Below are 17025 nucleotides of genomic sequence, written 5' to 3'. Positions count from 1 at the left end.
AGTTCATATATTTCAATAAACAATGCTGTTATGCTTCCTGATTACACAGACACTCACAGCCAACACCCTCCAGTCTTCTCCAAAGAAAACCAGAACCTGATGCACATGTGCACAGGCACACACATTTGCTGTGAATCTTTCCATGTTCAGGGAAAGATAAATATTGCAGCTGACTGGCCCAAGCACCCTGTGTTTCTATTGCATTTACTAGATAGCAGCAGTGCTAGAAAGTAATCAGTGAGCATCCAAAAGATGTTTTCCTAATACTAAGGAGATTGAAAAGGGTTTAGTATCTTTAATAGTTTTACATCAAAGAGGATTATAACAAGCAATGTAACAAATGCCCAAACTGGACTGACTTTGTACACAAAGCTTAAATCTCTGGGCCTTCAGAGAATTATTGATAGTCATATAGAAACAGAGGGATGCTAGAATTAGCCACTGATCCTTGTCTGGTTTTGTCTGCCAGGGCAAGCCCTACCTGGCAGGTCACATACCTGGGTTGTAGCAGCCAGGATAAATTCACCATGGGCCAGCAGTGTGCCCTTGTGTCCTCTAAGAAGGCCAGAGGTATCCTGGGGGCATTAAGAACAGTGTGGCCACCAGATCAAAAGGGAGATCATCCTCCTCCTCTACTCTGCCCTGGTGGGGCTGCACCTGGAGTATTCCATCAGTTCTGGGCTCCCCAGCCCAAGAAAGACAAGGAATTAATGCAGAGGGTCCATTGGAGGGCTACAAAGATAATTAGGGGACTGAAGCATCTCTCTCATGGAGACAAGCTGGGCCTGTTCAGCCTGGAAAAAAGACTGAGAGGGGATCTTATCAGGGCACAGAAATATCTTCAGCTCAGATGCCAAGAAGATGGGGCCAGCTTCTCTCCAGCAATGCCCAGTGACAGAATAAGGCACTGAAATATGGGAAGTTACACCTAAATATGAAGAAAAGCTTCCTTACTTTGAGGGTGACAGAGCACTGGAACAGACTGCCACGAGAGCTCATGGAGTGTCCTTCTCTAGAGATATTAAAAATATGCCTGGATAGGATCATGTGCAGCCTGTTCTACATGAACCTGCTCCAGCAGGTGATTGGACTTGATGATCTCCAGAGGTCTCTTCCAACCCCAACCATGCTGTGATAGTGCCCAAGGTCACAAGGAGAAAGACAGAATTAAAGCAACCTGTTTAGATGAGATCAGCAGTTCTGAACCAATGAAAAATATTTTGGATTAACAGGTAAGACACCAAATTTTGCTAACCACCTCTGCTGCTGTCACATGCAAAATGATCAAATCAGTTACCTCTCTGTGCTTTCAGCTGTGAACAAGGACATGAATAATTCTTTGCTCTTTGCTTTAAGCATAGCCAAAACCAGGAACATCTGCTGGTCCAAAGAAATGGACCCAGTGCATTTGGAAGCATGAAGGAACAGAGCAGACCTGATACCAGCCCCAGCAGGGGCTGCAATGGAGACTGCAGAAGAACAATAGACCAGATGAGACACATTTTCAAAAGTGCATTAGATTCCAGAGTGCTGGATGAAATGGTGATAGATCCACGTCTAAACCCACCCCAGTGAAATTGCACTGCCCTCAGGAGCTCCCTTGGAACTGCTGCTCAAGACATACTCAGAGGGAACAAAGTGCTCATGCACAAGGGTGGAATTTGAGGATTTCAGTGTGGCACATCAGAGACACTCTGCCAGTACCCTGTGTGCTGGCACACCTCAGTGACAGGAGCCTTCAGGTGTATGCAGAAGATCAGCAAGAACAAAATTTGAATGTGCTTTTGTACTTTGTATTTACACTCACATTGCTAACACTGTACAACCACTGCTGCACTGCAGTTTGTTTCTGAACCAATTATTCTATAAGCATCCAGTGAAAATCATGATTTTCAATGTAAACTGGCAGTAAATAGCATTTAGAGCAGCATCTGCGATGTAAAAGTCTCCTCCTACAAGTTTAACTTTTTTATGACTCATTTTCATTCTTTTTTCTTTCTCAGTCCTCCTTGCAAGACTAACTTACATTAAAAACAACAATTTAATCAATCACAATTTGCAAAGGCCTCTCAGGGACACATTCCACAGATCAAAGCAATTCCAACAGAAGGTCATTCTGTTGCTTCTCTTCAGCCATAAGAGCTGGCAATTGTAAAGGAAACATTTCACCTTTTCATTACCTGAAGAAAAATTCACTATTCACTATTAATACAGAGACAATAAATAATAGATGAATTGGAGAAACACCACAAGCTGTGGGAGAAGAGAGAATCCAGGCTTTCCATCACATTCTCCTCATCCATATTTATGAATCCCTCAGGTTTTCTGGGTAATCTGAATAAATGGATTTTGGATGATATGGGTATGGTAAGAAAACTGCTTTCCATGAAGCAAGGGAATAGAATTGTGGACATAACAGAATTAGAGATGCTCATGATGTATGTGCAGTTGCATTCATTACAGGAGAGACCACAACATCACTGAAGAACATTTACCTGTGTAACGACTTTAAAATGGTAACAACCCTTGCTATGACCAGCTGCTGAGCAGAACAGAGCCTCACTGAGGCTCTAATATACCTAAACATTAAGTATGGGTCAGCATTCTCATAAAAGAGTGCTTTGTGGAAATTACAGAGAGAGAACGGACAGAATTAGTAAAAAAAGTGCTTTTCAAAGCCTAGGCTGTTTCAGGATCTATTTTACATTAAAATGTTTCATGTGTATATACACACATCTTTCAGAATGCACCAAAATGGTTAAGAATTACTTATTTGCCTGGAAAACATTTATAATCTAGAACCAGAAGTTAAAAAGAAAACCAAAACAAACAGCAGGAAATGAAAACCCAAAAGGAGCCCCAGAGCCAGACACAATGGTGGGCAGAACCCAAGTCCACATGCAGACAGGGTCAGAGAAGGACTGTGTGAAAGCAGCTGCTCACAATACCTAAAAATAGCTTAGCATTCCTCCTTTTGGGTAAAGCTCCACCAGATGCTCCTGGTACCTTCTGGAAAGAGAGAAAGAAACAATTAAAAATCCATCAAGTGAGACAACAGCAAATCTGCCTCCATCTCTCCCATCAAACCCCAGTCCTTGGTGAGCAAGGATGTAAATGTTCCTTGCTCTCCTCTGACCCTGGGACTCATCAGTGCCCAGCACCCCCACGGAGAGAGGGAGCCTCCACCTGAGTCCTTCACTCCTGGCCTGCTGGCAATGGATCAGAGGGTGTCCCACAGCCACCACGGGTGGCAGCTCTTCTGTCACCAAGGCAGAGACACCCAGCACCTCTCAAACCTCTCCCCAACAGTATTTATTAATGACTAAAGCTGAGTTAGAGAGAAGAAAAGATGATTATCTACATAAAGGATTCTTCAACCCTTCATAACTAATTCCAGTAGGACCACTTTGCTTTGACCTGTTTGCTAGGTTCATTTTCTTCTATCCAGAAAAAAATGCCCTTTCCGTAAGAATCTACACCTGCTTCCATTAATCCAAATTACCACCATGTTTTCTAAATATTAGATAATTCAAGCAATTGTTTAGTAGGGGATTTGATTGTATTTTTTAATTTAAGCACCATACCAGAAAACAGTAAATTCCAAATGAGATTACGTTTCACTACTTTTCCAGTTCAGAATACCTCAGACTGCAAGGGGAAACACAACTAACTGAGGAAATGTCAAAGGCAATACACTTACTCCTTAAGCTGTTTATTAAACAGCACCATTAAATCAAATTAAATCAAAAAAGCCTCTGTGGCTATTTGGTGCCAACATGATGCATGATGCAGTGTGTAATGTTAGCGTAACTGGCAAGGTTGTTAGGCAACTTTTTTTTTTTTTTAATAATAATATTGGGATACAACAGGTGGAGAGAAAGCAGCCAAGAACCTGTCAGCCTACAGGGAAAGTTCATGTTTGCCTCTGCCCCTTCGCAGGCAAAAGGGTCACATATTTTGGGTGGTTCCCTTCACCATGTAAATTAAAGCTCTGGCCTAGGCAAACTGCTTTAATCATCAGTGAGGTCTTATACATCATAGGAAAATTTTCCATTCTTAGAAAGAGCAGATGCTGACAAACGCCCCTTGGCTGCATTTGAGAACAGAATCCATTATCCACATAGAAAAGCCCTAGGGAAAAGTCAGGGTTGCAACTCCAGCAGTTCCAATAAAAATAAAAATTCCTCAATGAACTGAAAATAACATGCAGAATGTTTCTTTCTATAATGCTACTGGAATTTAACAAGTGGGAAGGAAGTAGCCAGGAATATATTTTAAACGTTATTTTAATTTTTTTTTTTAAAGCAGTAGCAAAAAACAACATAATCCAATTGAAAATACATTATGAATAAATTACACATTCTCCAAGGACTATATTTCCAGAACTAAAAAAAACCCATTTTTTCCAATACTAGGAAACTCCAATTGAATTCTGATGTCACCAAGTGTGATACTGTGAAAGTCATTAAGACTAGAGATTGCAAAGAGAAAGAATTCATATGGATTGCTTATATTTAACTCAGGCTGACAATGATTTCAGCTTGATTTTTCCAAATACAAATACATCAGAATCAAAGCTGCTCAATACTCCTGAAACACCCACAACCTGAGTCGTTTTTTTTACCTTGTCAGAAATCACTGAAAACATTCTCCATTCACAAACCCATTTTTGTTTCTAACAGATGTGACACACCCAACAAATGGGAGTGACATGAGGCATCAGCAGTGGCATTAAATTCCATTTGTGATGCTCCTTGGACAAGGTGACAGTGCAGCCTGTTCTGCTGTCTCTCACTTTTTATAACACCATCATCCCTGGATAGCATCCAGAAACCTATGCCTGCAGGAAATCTTTGGGCTTCTCTGCCCAGGGTTTTCAACAGGGCTGAGGTATCACTACAGCACCAAGCTGAAGCTCTGCCTGGAAATGAACAGCACCCAGAGTTGTATAAAGTAATGCACTACAGGAAAGAGGCTGATTTAAAAATTCTGAAGAATGTAACTCTGTGGAAAAGGAAAAAGAAAAATCAATTTCCTTATTTAGCTAAGAATTTTACCAGGGGTACTCCATAACTTGCTCTTGTGCCCATCTCTGATGATGCAGCAGAGGCCTCTGGTGCTGAGCTGCCACGGGCAGATGCTCCAGCTCCACTTGAGCCAGCAGGCTGAAGATGTGACCCTTATTTTCTAACTGAATTGTGACAAGATACACAAATGACATTTATTCCAAACATCTTGGGAAGCAACCCTGGATTTCTGCAGCAATGCAGTGCATTCTGCAAGGATGATGCCAAGGGAACCACAGGCAGGAATAGCAGCCTCACTATAAGAGTCTTAAGATAGCACATCCAATGCCTTTGGCTTTACTGTATCCTACACCATTAAAAGCTTGGCTTCCAAAATCAAAACCACAATGCAGCATGTGCCAGACACTTCATAAAACACTTGATGTTTCACATTGCTCAAAGGAAAACACGGACATCACTTAAGAAGCAAACAGTCATGGCAAAAAAAAGAAATCCACAGCTAATATATGAGGAATCCTGGCTATGAGCCCTATTAGATGATGCAATATTCACCTGCACTGTGTAGTCAAACCCTGTTTCCTGCCACATGACCCAGAGAACCAGTGTGTTGCCACCTTCCAGCATAGAGCCACCCCCTCTGCTACATCATGATTCACCCAGAGGAAAACAGGAACCACTGAACTTCAATCAAAGGGATTTGCAACACCAAACAACAGATGGGGTATTTCTTTCTTCATTTTGGAGTTCTTCAGCCTAAGTTCTTTATGAGTTCTTTATCAGGAAAGGAATTTTTGAGGCCTCATTTTAACCCCAGTTTAACTTATGGAAAAAAATTAATATACAAGGAAAGCTGACAGGATTTCTGCCCACCTGTCTCTGAATAGCATCTTTCAGGAGTGTTAAATTCAGTCAGAAGAACCATTGCTAAAACCAGAGTAGGCTCTGCAAAAACTCAGTTAACAGAGTGAAGGAAAATGTTGGTATTGCCCTCAGAAGGAAAGGCAATTCTAAAGTATAACAAACATCATTTACCATCTCATCCTGGAAGACATGAAATCGACCTCACTGTAATTCTGATAAAATATGAACACTCCTCTACTGGAAATGAGGTAAGTGGTCAGGGCACTTCATATAACTCAAGGCCTTCACCACCCAGGGGAAGTCTTGCTGTAGAATGAGAAACAAGGATTCCAACCCACTCCAAGCAGTTATTTTAAGCCCTCTAACTTGCCAACAGAGACAGAGCTTATGGGAGAGTGAGCTATAAGCAAACCCAGTGCCTTCCTTATAGCTCAGGTCAGAAGTAATTAAGAGTCTTTTGAAGATGCCAGACAAACCACAGACAAGCAGAGGTTATAAAGCACAAGTTATAAGTGACTGCTGATAGGCAGTGATGGCATGGAAGAGCAGTGAACATCAGGCTGTATGTGCACACCCATGTGTTGGGAAAGGCTAAATGAGGGCCAGTGTGTGTCTAGAATCCAGCAATAATTTAAGTTAAGCTTAAGATCCCAAACTAGGTCAGGGTTTAACTGTACAAGAATCTTAATATGAAAAGGAGGAGTCCTTTCACCCTGAGAAGAAACCTCATCTGAAAAATAGAAATCAGCAGCTTTCAGCCAAATCTGAGCCAAACCCAGTAACTGTACACTTAAAAGGCAGGTTTCAGAAAATATTTAGCTATGTGCAATGTGCACATAACATGCAGACAACATGTATGTGAGACACAGAAATGAGAAGTGAAAAACACCAGTGAAAGTCGGGAAGGAGCTGCCTTTAAGGTCTGACTCTTTGATTCATCTCAGAACTGAAGCTGTAGGATAGGTTGGGATCCAAGCACCCGGATTTGACATCCAGCCCCAAATCAGAACCTGCTCATTTCAGTCACCCAGGGCTTGGTGTGTGTCTGCAATGCATTACCCAAGTGAGCACAAGAGGCAGGAGAGGTGCTGGGGTGGCTCTCTGGGAAGGCACAGGTCTCACCTCTCTCACGTGCCGCTTCAGGTGCAGGTAGACACACTGTCCTGTTTTCCGGTAATGCCGTTCGATGTGCTCCCTTCCAAATCCCAGAAACGTGTTCATGCACACGTAGAGACCTCCTTCTGAATCCTGCAAGGGACGGCACAAACACTTACAGCAGGGAAGGACAGGGAGGACCCAGCACACGAAAAGAAACCCCAAGAATTGTAGACCCTTTATGTTATCAAGCACACACTTAAAATATGGCTTTGATAGCATATTATGGTGTTTTCACTATCAGTCCCCTAAGAAACTTCCCCATCATATCACATATCATAACACATCATCCCACAGCCTACAGAAACTCTTTGAAATGAGTTACCGTGCAAATACAGATTAGTGAATGTCCAAATCAGAAGTCTAGAAGTTAGTCTTGAAAAATTCCACTTGAGTGCCCAACCCACAGAGGTTCATAGGCACAGAAATTTGTAAAGCATAGAAATAAGCATGAGCAATTATTTGAACTGGCAGAATTTCTTGTGGGCATTTGATTGCAAGAACATGATCCCAAACCAGAGGCACAGCAGAGTTGATGGTCCAGGGACTCTGCCACAACTTCTACAATTGATCACAATCTTGTCTGAGAAAAAAGATCTTAAGTGACTTCACAGCCCTTAAAACTGGCTAACAAAAACTTGACAAGTGCATTGTGTGCATTCTTCAGTATCTATCAGGGATCTTCTCCATTCATGCAATACAGACCTTGGAGACAAGGGCATTACAAAGGCAATATAAAGATATATACTCCTGGTGCTGATCACAAATGCTGACATTTCAATAACATAACCTGGCATCACTTTTTGCTCTCCCTAAAACTGGGTGTTGATGCTGGCTGTTACCAATCTTGCTCAATTTTAGCACCACTCTAAGATCTCTCCTACATCAGACTGCCAGGAGGACTTTCAGTCATCTGCTCATTGGTGTTGGATCAATTTTTCCAAGCCCTCTAACACGTATTGTTTTGAGTAGGTGGTGCAGAACAAAGATTGAGCCCTTCAGAAGCTCTGTGACCTTCCTTCCATTGTGAGCACGTTTGTGCTATTGCATAGCACAGGACATCTTGTGTTAAATTCCCCAAAGAACAACATGAACTACACTCATTCACAGGCACCTCAGAAGTAAATTATAAACATATATATATATATATATACATGAAAGTAAGGATCATTATCTCCTGAAGCAATCATATTAGACACATACATGCTGCCTGCTCTTCTATCCTGCATTCCAAATCCTGCTGCATTACTTCTTTCTATGGGAAAGTCATGGACGTGTCCTCTAGAAGACGATCCTAGAAGTACCCAGTCTAAATAAAAATATACAGTGTTGTCACTCTAGGGTCTCAGGAACTTTGTTTAAAGTTTTGTTTTCTTGGAGATGATTCTCTCTTTTTCTGGAGGGAATCCAAGAGACCACTGAACCGTTTCTGAGGCAGCCTATGACAACAATCTGACACTTTCAGTATGGGAGCTAAATGTAGAGTCTGAGTAAGTTGGTTGTGGTTACTAACAAAACAGATGTTTCTCCAAGAGAGCACAGGCAGAGTGTTCTCTCCCACAGCTTGGAAAGAAGTGGACAGACTGTTCAAAAGCCCAAAAGGTCAAAGTAAAACAGAAGCCTGTGTGAAAAAGACACCTTTGTAGATGGCTGAATAAAGGATTAGGCCCCTGCTTGGTGCTCAAAAAACACTTGACTGTGATCTAAGACAAGCTTTGTGCTGGTAAATTTAACCTCACTGAGCAGAAAAACAATTCTGGAAGGAATTATATTTTACATCGTCTGTGGCATGTAAATCTTTGTATTTGACAATCATTTTAGATGTGTGTGAAAGTTTATGCTGGAGGAAGGCAGCTTATCTGCAGTACTGGAGACATTACACCAGAAAAGCATAACTTGTCCTGACAGACAAAACCAGGAACTTTAGCTGGGTATTTCCCCCCTCATTCCTGCTTGAGGATGCAGCAGACATGTAGTGTGAAGTTCAGGATAAAGTAATGTATAAACATTCTCTTCCTTTATCACTCCAGTCTAAAGGCACTGCTGGGGCAGAAGCTTGTACTTGGTCAGGCTCCATCACTGCCCAGAAGGCACTCAAGAGCAGATCACCCTTCTCACCTTCTAAGCAGAAAGAAAAGGGATTGCTCCTCACTGTATTTCTGCCTCTTCTTTGCTTGCTAAGGTGCTCATGGTATGCTAGGTACTTAATTCAGAGAGGGAAACATACAGCCCAAACCAGGGAGAAAAGTATTTCAAAAAAAGAAAAAAAAAAGCCGCTCTTACTTATTTGGACACCTATTTATGTTTGGAGGAAGGAAAGAGGCAGAGAATCCCCAGGGAAAGAGAGGTAAAAGGCACCAGTTGCTCCCTCTCAGATGCAAAAGCAGAGCAAGGAAGCTGGTGGGTGAGAGGCAAACACAACTGCCAGCCATGAGGACAGAGAGAGAGTGAGAGGTCACCCCCTCATTCCTGCTCACCCCTCATTCCACTGCTCCTGCACCAGACACCAACAGCTTCCAAACACCCCTAACCTGGTCAGGACTGAACTAATGACCTCCATCCCATTACCAGCCCTCACAAACCGTTCAGATCCCTCAGGGAAATTCAGGGTTTAGCAATTTCAACTCCTGCAGTGGCTCAGACAACAATGGCTTTGTACAAACACATGGGCTGTGGTGATCTCCTAACATGGCAAACAGTTGCAGACTCAAGGATGGTGTCTCATGCACAGGTGTTTGCTTTAGATCCTCTGGAACAATGGCAAAATTTGCTAAGACAATATCACAGAAGAGAGTAAAATGGCACCTGGAGTCTCCACAAGTCTCCATACAAACATGAAGAACGAAAAGGTCATCCATCCTGTTTTATATAAAATGAAATGTACCAGTTATGAGAAAGGGTCACTGTCTTTGTGCATTCTGTCATGGTTTCCCTACAAAATTCAAGCCCATACAGCAGTGCTACACGCTCTGCTCAGGGTGTCTGTTCACCAGGAATCACTATAAATTAATCTGGCTGTGGTCATAAGAGTCTTGCTTGTGTAACTACAATCCAATCTTTAATGTATTTGAAAAAGTTGCAGAACCATCCCTGACATACACACATTGTACTGGCTCCCACAATAGTCCACCTAAATGACACATATTTTATTTCAGGACAGGCTGAAAAAGAACAACAGATGTTTTGGCACTTAATATTCATCTCAACAAGACATAATAATTTACAATGAAGAATAAAAAGAAAGCCTGTCTCTCTGTCATGTACCAGTATTACCTACATTAAAACAAGGAGAAAAAGAAAAAAAACCACAGCAACTGAACACAACAGGACATAGACATGGCTCCAGCAAACAAAAAGTTCATTTTAAAGTTTCCACTGCAGTAAATGTAATTATTTCTGAGGTGGGGGAACCAACACAAAAAAAGTGTGCTAAGGCCAAGAATATATCTAGTCACATTCAAAAGAAACATGGGATATGAACAGTGGTGTGAGTCTGCCTTTTAGACCACTGCCCTCTGTCACCCAAAGGTGACAGGAAAGTAATGGTGACTAAAGGAAAGCAGAAAAGGAATAATAAGAGGGTAAAATTTGGCATCAGGTAAAAAATGGATCAGAGGGAGAAGCAACAGAATCAGAATAAGGAATGGAAGGCCACTGACATACACAAACATTGATGTCAAAATACACACAAGCAGTGAAGAGGAGCCATGTACTGGAACTGGTGAAAGATGAGAGACAGGAAAAGAAGAGCTGAGTTGGGCAGAGAAAGAAGGGACAAAGGATGTGGAAGTAGGAAATAAATTACAGGGCCCAGTAACTGGACTGTTAACTTGAAGTGCAAAAGAAATCCTTCCCCTGCTCTTCCTTTATAAAAGCACTGTACAGCACTGGATAGCACTGGATATTTCCCCACAGCAAATTAATTCACAATTGCTTAACAGATTCCTGGTACCTCTGCTGTAGCTCCTGAATGGGCACATGCACAAGGCCAATCCAGTACAGCACTTAGAACATTTCCTGGGACGAAAAAACTGTATGGGCCAGTCAGGCACTAAACCAAACCCAAACCTCCACTCTGAGAGGTGCATGGACTGCTCACGCCCACCTATAAATCACAAATGGATCCAGAGCAGTGCGTATGAACTCCAAAGCAGCGCACATGAATTCCAAAGCAGTGTCTTGGACAAGTGACATGCACAGGCAGGATCAAGGCTTCACAGTTAGTGAGCAAATACAATGGCAAAACTAATGCTGGGTCAGGAGTACTTCTAACCTGCAACCAGGAATAGAGAACTTCCACCCATCCCTCACCACTGTTTGGAGCAGCTTATCCAGGTGAGCCACTGGCAGGGGTGCCTGAGATCCAGCAGGGCTGATTGCCAAGCTCCAGCCCAGCAGTGCAGCCCTAGCAGTGCCACCTGCACTGCTTCCACAGCACCTGAGATGTGGGGATTTTGCTTTGTGCAGAACCTTGGCCGTACAGCTCTGTTGGTCACAAAAATAGTGCTGTGCTTCCAGAACAGAAAAGCTGGGGAGAAGACTGAGAGGAAAACTGATGGTTCCACAGCATGTCAGCAAAGGTCCAGCACTGTGCATTCATCTGCATCTCTGTTTATCCTCCGACACTCTGGGTACCTCAGAATTCAGGTGCTACCCAAAATATTCCAGTCCAGCACCACTCTGGGTAACAGGATGGTCAGTGACACACAAAGAGGAAAAGGCTAGTGAGATCCAAATTTAAACCAACCCCAAGGAAATGCACAATGCACATACACACTGGTTGTTCTCCCAGGCACCATAATTATTTCTCATGTGTCAACCACTGCAGGCACAATTTCTGCTGATGTTAGCATTCTCTAACTTACAGAAGAGCAGTGAGTTAACTGATGTGAACCAGTTGAGTGTCCTGGTGCACTTCCAGCCAGCAAAACACCTGCCCAAGTGACAGCTTTGGCATGTCACTGTCAAGCAACAGTACCACACTGCTCTGATTTTCAGGTGATCACCCACCACCAAGCAGTTTACTGCCTCACTAACTGGAGGTCATTTTGCAGCTAGGCCAAAATCCTCATCTGGAGTATTCCCTTTGTCTTAGTGTGCTCAGTCCTCTTGTTTCTTCTCTGCTGCTCTCATTCCATCAATAGAAACAAGATCCAAGCCTACCCCTCACAGACACGAGCCTCAGTGACTTCCTGATTTTCCTCAAGGAATATTGACCAAAGGAACTGCCAGACAGGAGGTGCTTATTTCAAGAATGTTTTGTGCAACACAATCAACAATATCCCTTACACACTCCAGTCTCTCAAGGATTTCAGTCTCAACTGCACAACAAACAGCAGAGCATCAGCTCAGACTCTGGAAATTGTCCCAACATAACCATTACAGAGCTCCCGAGCCACAAAAATGAAGTCAGCAAGACTCACAAAAGAAGCTGTTGTCAGCAGCAAGGTTTTCCAGCAGAGCAAAGCCAAACTTTCAGCTGCTCAAACAAACACAGTCCTGCACTCTGCCTGGTCCTGTCACCGTGTCAGGCTCATGAGCTGGGCTGGGGCTGCCACCAATGCCCTTCGTGGGGAAGGTTTCAGGGCACATCCACGTGCAGCATCCACAGCTCACACTAAGCCCTTTTTATGCTCCAGTTTGTATCCCCTTTCCAGCTGTTGTCTCTCCCCCAGATGTGTCACTTTCACAACCATTGGCAGGAATGGAGAGAATGGCATGGAGCTGTCTCAGGGGAGGTTTAGGTTGGATATTAAGGAAAGGTTTTTCATCCAGAGGGTGGTTAGATGCTGGAACAGGCTCCCCAGGGAAGTGGTCCCAGCACCAAGCCTGACAAAGCTGAAGAAGTGCTTGGACATAGTGGGATTGTTGGGATGTCCTATGCAGGGCCAGGAGCTGGACTCAGTGATCCTCATGGGTCTTTTCTAACTCAGCATATTCTATGACTCTACAGTTCTGTGATAAATGATCAGATGTTGTTGAGACCAGGATCACATTAAAAGGTGGAATTTCCAGACCTGAGTACTATCCTTCTAAAAAAAATAATAGTACAACAAAAGATTATTTAATGCAACCTTCATATCTTCTGCATTCTACTGAACATAACGTCAGGCTCATCCACCAAAAGAGGAAGAGAGGTCACAGTGGACAAAAAAAAAGAGAGAAGAAACCTACAGCACAGTGTTGGAGATGTGTAAAAAGTCACCAGGAAGCATGACTGCACCTCTGCAGGTCTGAATAATGAGAGGTGCAGGGCTTTGCCAGCCAAGCTGCAGGGTCAGTCCCTGGAGGAAGCAATACTCAGCACCAGGCCAGGATTGTGTTTTGAGCAGCCTGCCTTCCCTCCTCAATTCCTGTACAAAGGAATGGCTAACTGGTGGAGGAGCTCTCATCACAGAAACGTAGTTTTTCTAGAAGACATCAAAAAAATCACAAAAAAAGGTAATTAAAATGTAAATCATTAAATGGCATATTTTCATATGAGCCAAGCAAACTAAAAAGTGTCACTAGGTCTCTTAAGTGCAAAGAAATTTGCCTCTTGTTCCTGCCAACTTTTCAGGGACCAACCCCAGTATGTTCTGTTGGAAAAAGGCCAAATCTAAAGACATTAATTTCTCATCTGTTTATATTTCTAACAATGCCACCTTTCTGACAAGATCACCACGATACAGTTAATCCACGTGGAACAAATACACTAAATAGCCACTTGTACTTCTAGCTCTCACTTCTGAAGTCTCTCAGCTAATAACTCTCACTGCAGCACAAAGGTGACATTGTTCTCAGATCTCCATCCAAGGAAGATTTAAACCCCATGGAAAAGGAACCTCAACCAGTTTTGAGAACAATCATTCAAGCTGCCTATATCCACTGGAAGATGCACTGCTCAAACCCAGAGAAGATGACACAACTGACAGAGTGACAGACAGGGCTGCAAAAGCCACGTCTCACTGCCACGTTAAGCTTTGGAAGTAGAAGAAGGAGCTGCTCACTCCCAGCACCTCATTTTCCTTGGCACCCCCTGACAGGAAAAGCTCTGATTCTGACCATTCCACTCTGCTTGGCCCTTGCAAATTTGCTGCAGCATCCTTCTCTACAATAATATCATTACTCTGTACCCCAACACTCCCAGGTCTGATGGTTTTCAGTGTATTTTAAAGATCACAACACATCCCTACAGAAAAAGAATTAATACACAGTTAATACAGCTAAAGACACTTGACTGTAGAGCTGCTGCATGACCAGGTATGACATGACATGCTGAAGGTAAATTGTAGCAAGGAGCATATTTTAAAATGGCAAATTGAGAAGATGTGAGGAAATACTGAGAAATATTCTTATATGAGAAAAAAACTCCTCCAGCAAAAAGCAATCTGGAATTTTAGCATGGCTAACAAAACCAAGAGTGGTTTGTTATTTTTTTAATTCTTGAACATTATAACAGGGCCAACAGTGTATCTTCTTTCAAAAAGAGGCAGGTACCTCAAGAGGAAGAGGCTCACTTAGGCAATACATCAATAACCTAATAAAGTAAGTCACAAAATCAACCTACTACAAAACATAAACATCGCTCTTGAGCCAAGAAACAACCTGTCTGTATCCTTTCACTTTCCTTCTGAATGAAATACTGCAAGAACACAGTTTTGCTATTTTCAATTTGTAAATTACAGTGTTTTACCCTAGAAAGCACACATTACATATGCCCCTTAGAATCTCCACCCTACAAACAATATCCAAGTATCTATTAGATTATATGGGAATTTAAAATAAAAACTGAGGGAAATCTTTCACTCAGCTAAGCAGAGGAGTGGTATGGGCTGAAAAGCTGAAAAGGGAAAGAACAAAAACTGAGGCTGCTTTTATTTTCACTGGTACTGCCAAGCCTTTTGCCTAGTGAATGCCCATAACACAACTTAAACAAGAAGCTTTTACATTGGAGGGCAACATTTTCCTAAATCTGAAATCTCTTCCTGATAATTTCAAAAGGTTTTTTTCTTAGTTTAAAAAAAAATCATACATACTGCTTTCCACTCCTTCTGCTACTTTCATCCATAGTTTCTGTTAAGCTTGGCTCAAATGTTTTATGTTTTGTTCAAACATATTGTTTAGGTAAACACAGCTTTAGCTGTGTTCAACTGAGGCTTGTTGCAGGGGGTGGTGATTGATTGTTTTTCACTCTGTAGCAGTATTTTATATCCCTTCCTACTTGTTAACAGAAACTTTTCATAAACCACAATATCGAAGAAGCCTGAAAGTGTTACTAAAAACATCAACCATGTGTTCACCCAAGCAGAAATCTGAAGGAAAGAATGTGGTATATTGATTTTCCCCCGCCAAAACCTCCTTAAGTATATAATGCAATTATCGCCTCTGCGGTGGAGTCCGATTTGGCAGCTCTAATCAGCCCAGTACAGTCAGGGCTGCTGGGTGACACTTGAGATCTGAAGAGTGTGGGTAAAAATAACCTCTGTTCAACAAGACATGACGAACACCAGACAGCTGAGTCACCTTTAAAATCAAGTCTGATTTTCTGTATTAAAAGGAATTATCAAAGAGAGGGGGAATTATTAAATAGAAGGGGATAAAGGATTCCAAAAATGTGTCTGAAATGTACTGAACATTGAATATTCTGCAATGCAATGAGCTTCCTTCTGATTGCTGCCACTGACATCAACATATAGTGCTCAGTCACCTTTGGGAAACCTCGGTTTCCTGTGCAGAAGCAGCTGCTAATAAAATTTTCAACCTCTTTTGAAAAAGTTTAATTTCTAAGCACCTGTTTCTTATGAAGCACTGCCCATTTATGAAGGCTTCCAGTATTAGCAGTGAAGTTAAAAACTGAGTCAGGCCCCAAATCTGCCATGGACCACATGCAATCTGTGGAGCTGGAGGATGTTTTTTAAGACACCATAGAAATAACACCACAGAAAGTTTACTGCACATGAAACATTCATTTAACAGCAAAGGAACCAAGCTGGTGGGGAAATACTACAAGTCCATTGAAGTTCAGTGATGCAACTGAAACCTCGGGGGAGAAAGTGTTTCACGAACTTTCACGCTGATTTTCAGGATAAGCCTTTAGCTCGGAAGCTTTCTCTGAAGAGTTTGAACAGAATGAGCACCGAGGCAGTAGGAAAGCAAAATAATTGACATCCTCTCGCCAAAGCAGACCAAGGAGAAGGCCATTTCAACACTCCCTTTTGAACTACCTCGGTGTGAAAGCAAAAGGGCTCCGGGTGGAGCAGGCACACCGCGACAAGCAGAGCAAGCAGGGAAGCTTCCCCAAAACCACAAAATCCCCGTGTCCAAGCAACCACTTCAGAGCGCCTCGAAGGAGGGAAATAAACAAACAAACAAACGCAGGAAGGAGCCGGCAGCGATGTGCGGGAGCGCCGCGCCCCCGGGCTGGGCAGCGCCGGCGGGCGAGGGGCCGCGGCAGGTGCGGGCAGGGACCGGGGCGGCCCCGCAGCCTGAGGGGAGGCAGCGGCCCGGGGAGCGTGCGAGGGGAAGGGGCCGCGGCGGGCGGGGGCGCGGAGGCAGCCGGGGGTGGTTCGCTGCACTCACGGGCGAGTCGTAGGAGAAGGCACATTCCGTCTTGTAGACCCGGTCCCCTGACTTGGGCACCCGGATCGTGGGCATGTAGGGGACCAGCAGCTCGCCCAGGTCCCCGGCGGCCATCTGCGCATCGCCGCCGCGGAAGAGCGCGGCCCGCTGCATCCTCCTTCCCTCCCTGCTCCCCTCCCGGCCGCCCGCCCTCCCTCCCTGCCGAGCCGCTCTGCGCGGGCGATGGAGGCGGCGGGCAGCCGGGCCGGGGCAGGGCGGCGGCGGGAGCCGGGCCCGAGGGAGGGCAGGGGGAGGGAAGATGCTATTTTTAATCCAATGGCAGCGGCGGCGGCACCAGCTGCGGCGGCGGCACCCGGGGGTCCCGGCGGGGGCGGGCGAGGGGCAGGGCAGCGGGGCGGGATTCCCGGCGAGGGCCCGCGTT

The 17025-nt window shown here is 43.7% G+C and overlaps 1 protein-coding gene across 6 annotated transcripts in view; it reads right to left on the bottom strand.

The window, feature by feature from the left end:
• USP13 (ubiquitin specific peptidase 13) overlaps window positions 1-16973 on the bottom strand; it is a 49797-nt gene extending 32824 nt beyond the window's left edge. For 3 of the 6 annotated variants that reach the window (XR_010346132.1, XM_064385338.1, XM_064385339.1), the window contains exons 1-3: window positions 16605-16973; window positions 7011-7136; window positions 2949-3009 (exon numbers count right to left, since the gene is read on the bottom strand). Coding sequence is in view for 5 of the 6 variants with exons in the window: in XM_064385338.1 (XP_064241408.1) it covers window positions 2949-3009; window positions 7011-7136; window positions 16605-16757 (340 nt within the window). In the remaining variant the exon portion in view is untranslated. Of the gene's footprint in view, window positions 1-2948; window positions 3010-7010; window positions 7137-7748; window positions 7895-7927; window positions 8043-15816; window positions 16417-16604 lie in introns of those variants that run through there. The other 3 variants (XM_064385340.1, XM_064385342.1, XM_064385341.1) reach the window with 3 other exon arrangements.
• Between the last annotated feature and the right edge of the window lie 52 nt (window positions 16974-17025).

Source organism: Passer domesticus, chromosome 11 (assembly GCF_036417665.1).
Source record: "Passer domesticus isolate bPasDom1 chromosome 11, bPasDom1.hap1, whole genome shotgun sequence".
In the NCBI taxonomy this organism is placed as follows: domain Eukaryota; kingdom Metazoa; phylum Chordata; class Aves; order Passeriformes; family Passeridae; genus Passer; species Passer domesticus.
Note: the sequence above shows the minus strand (reverse complement) of the source record. Positions and strands in the feature narration are given on the sequence as shown.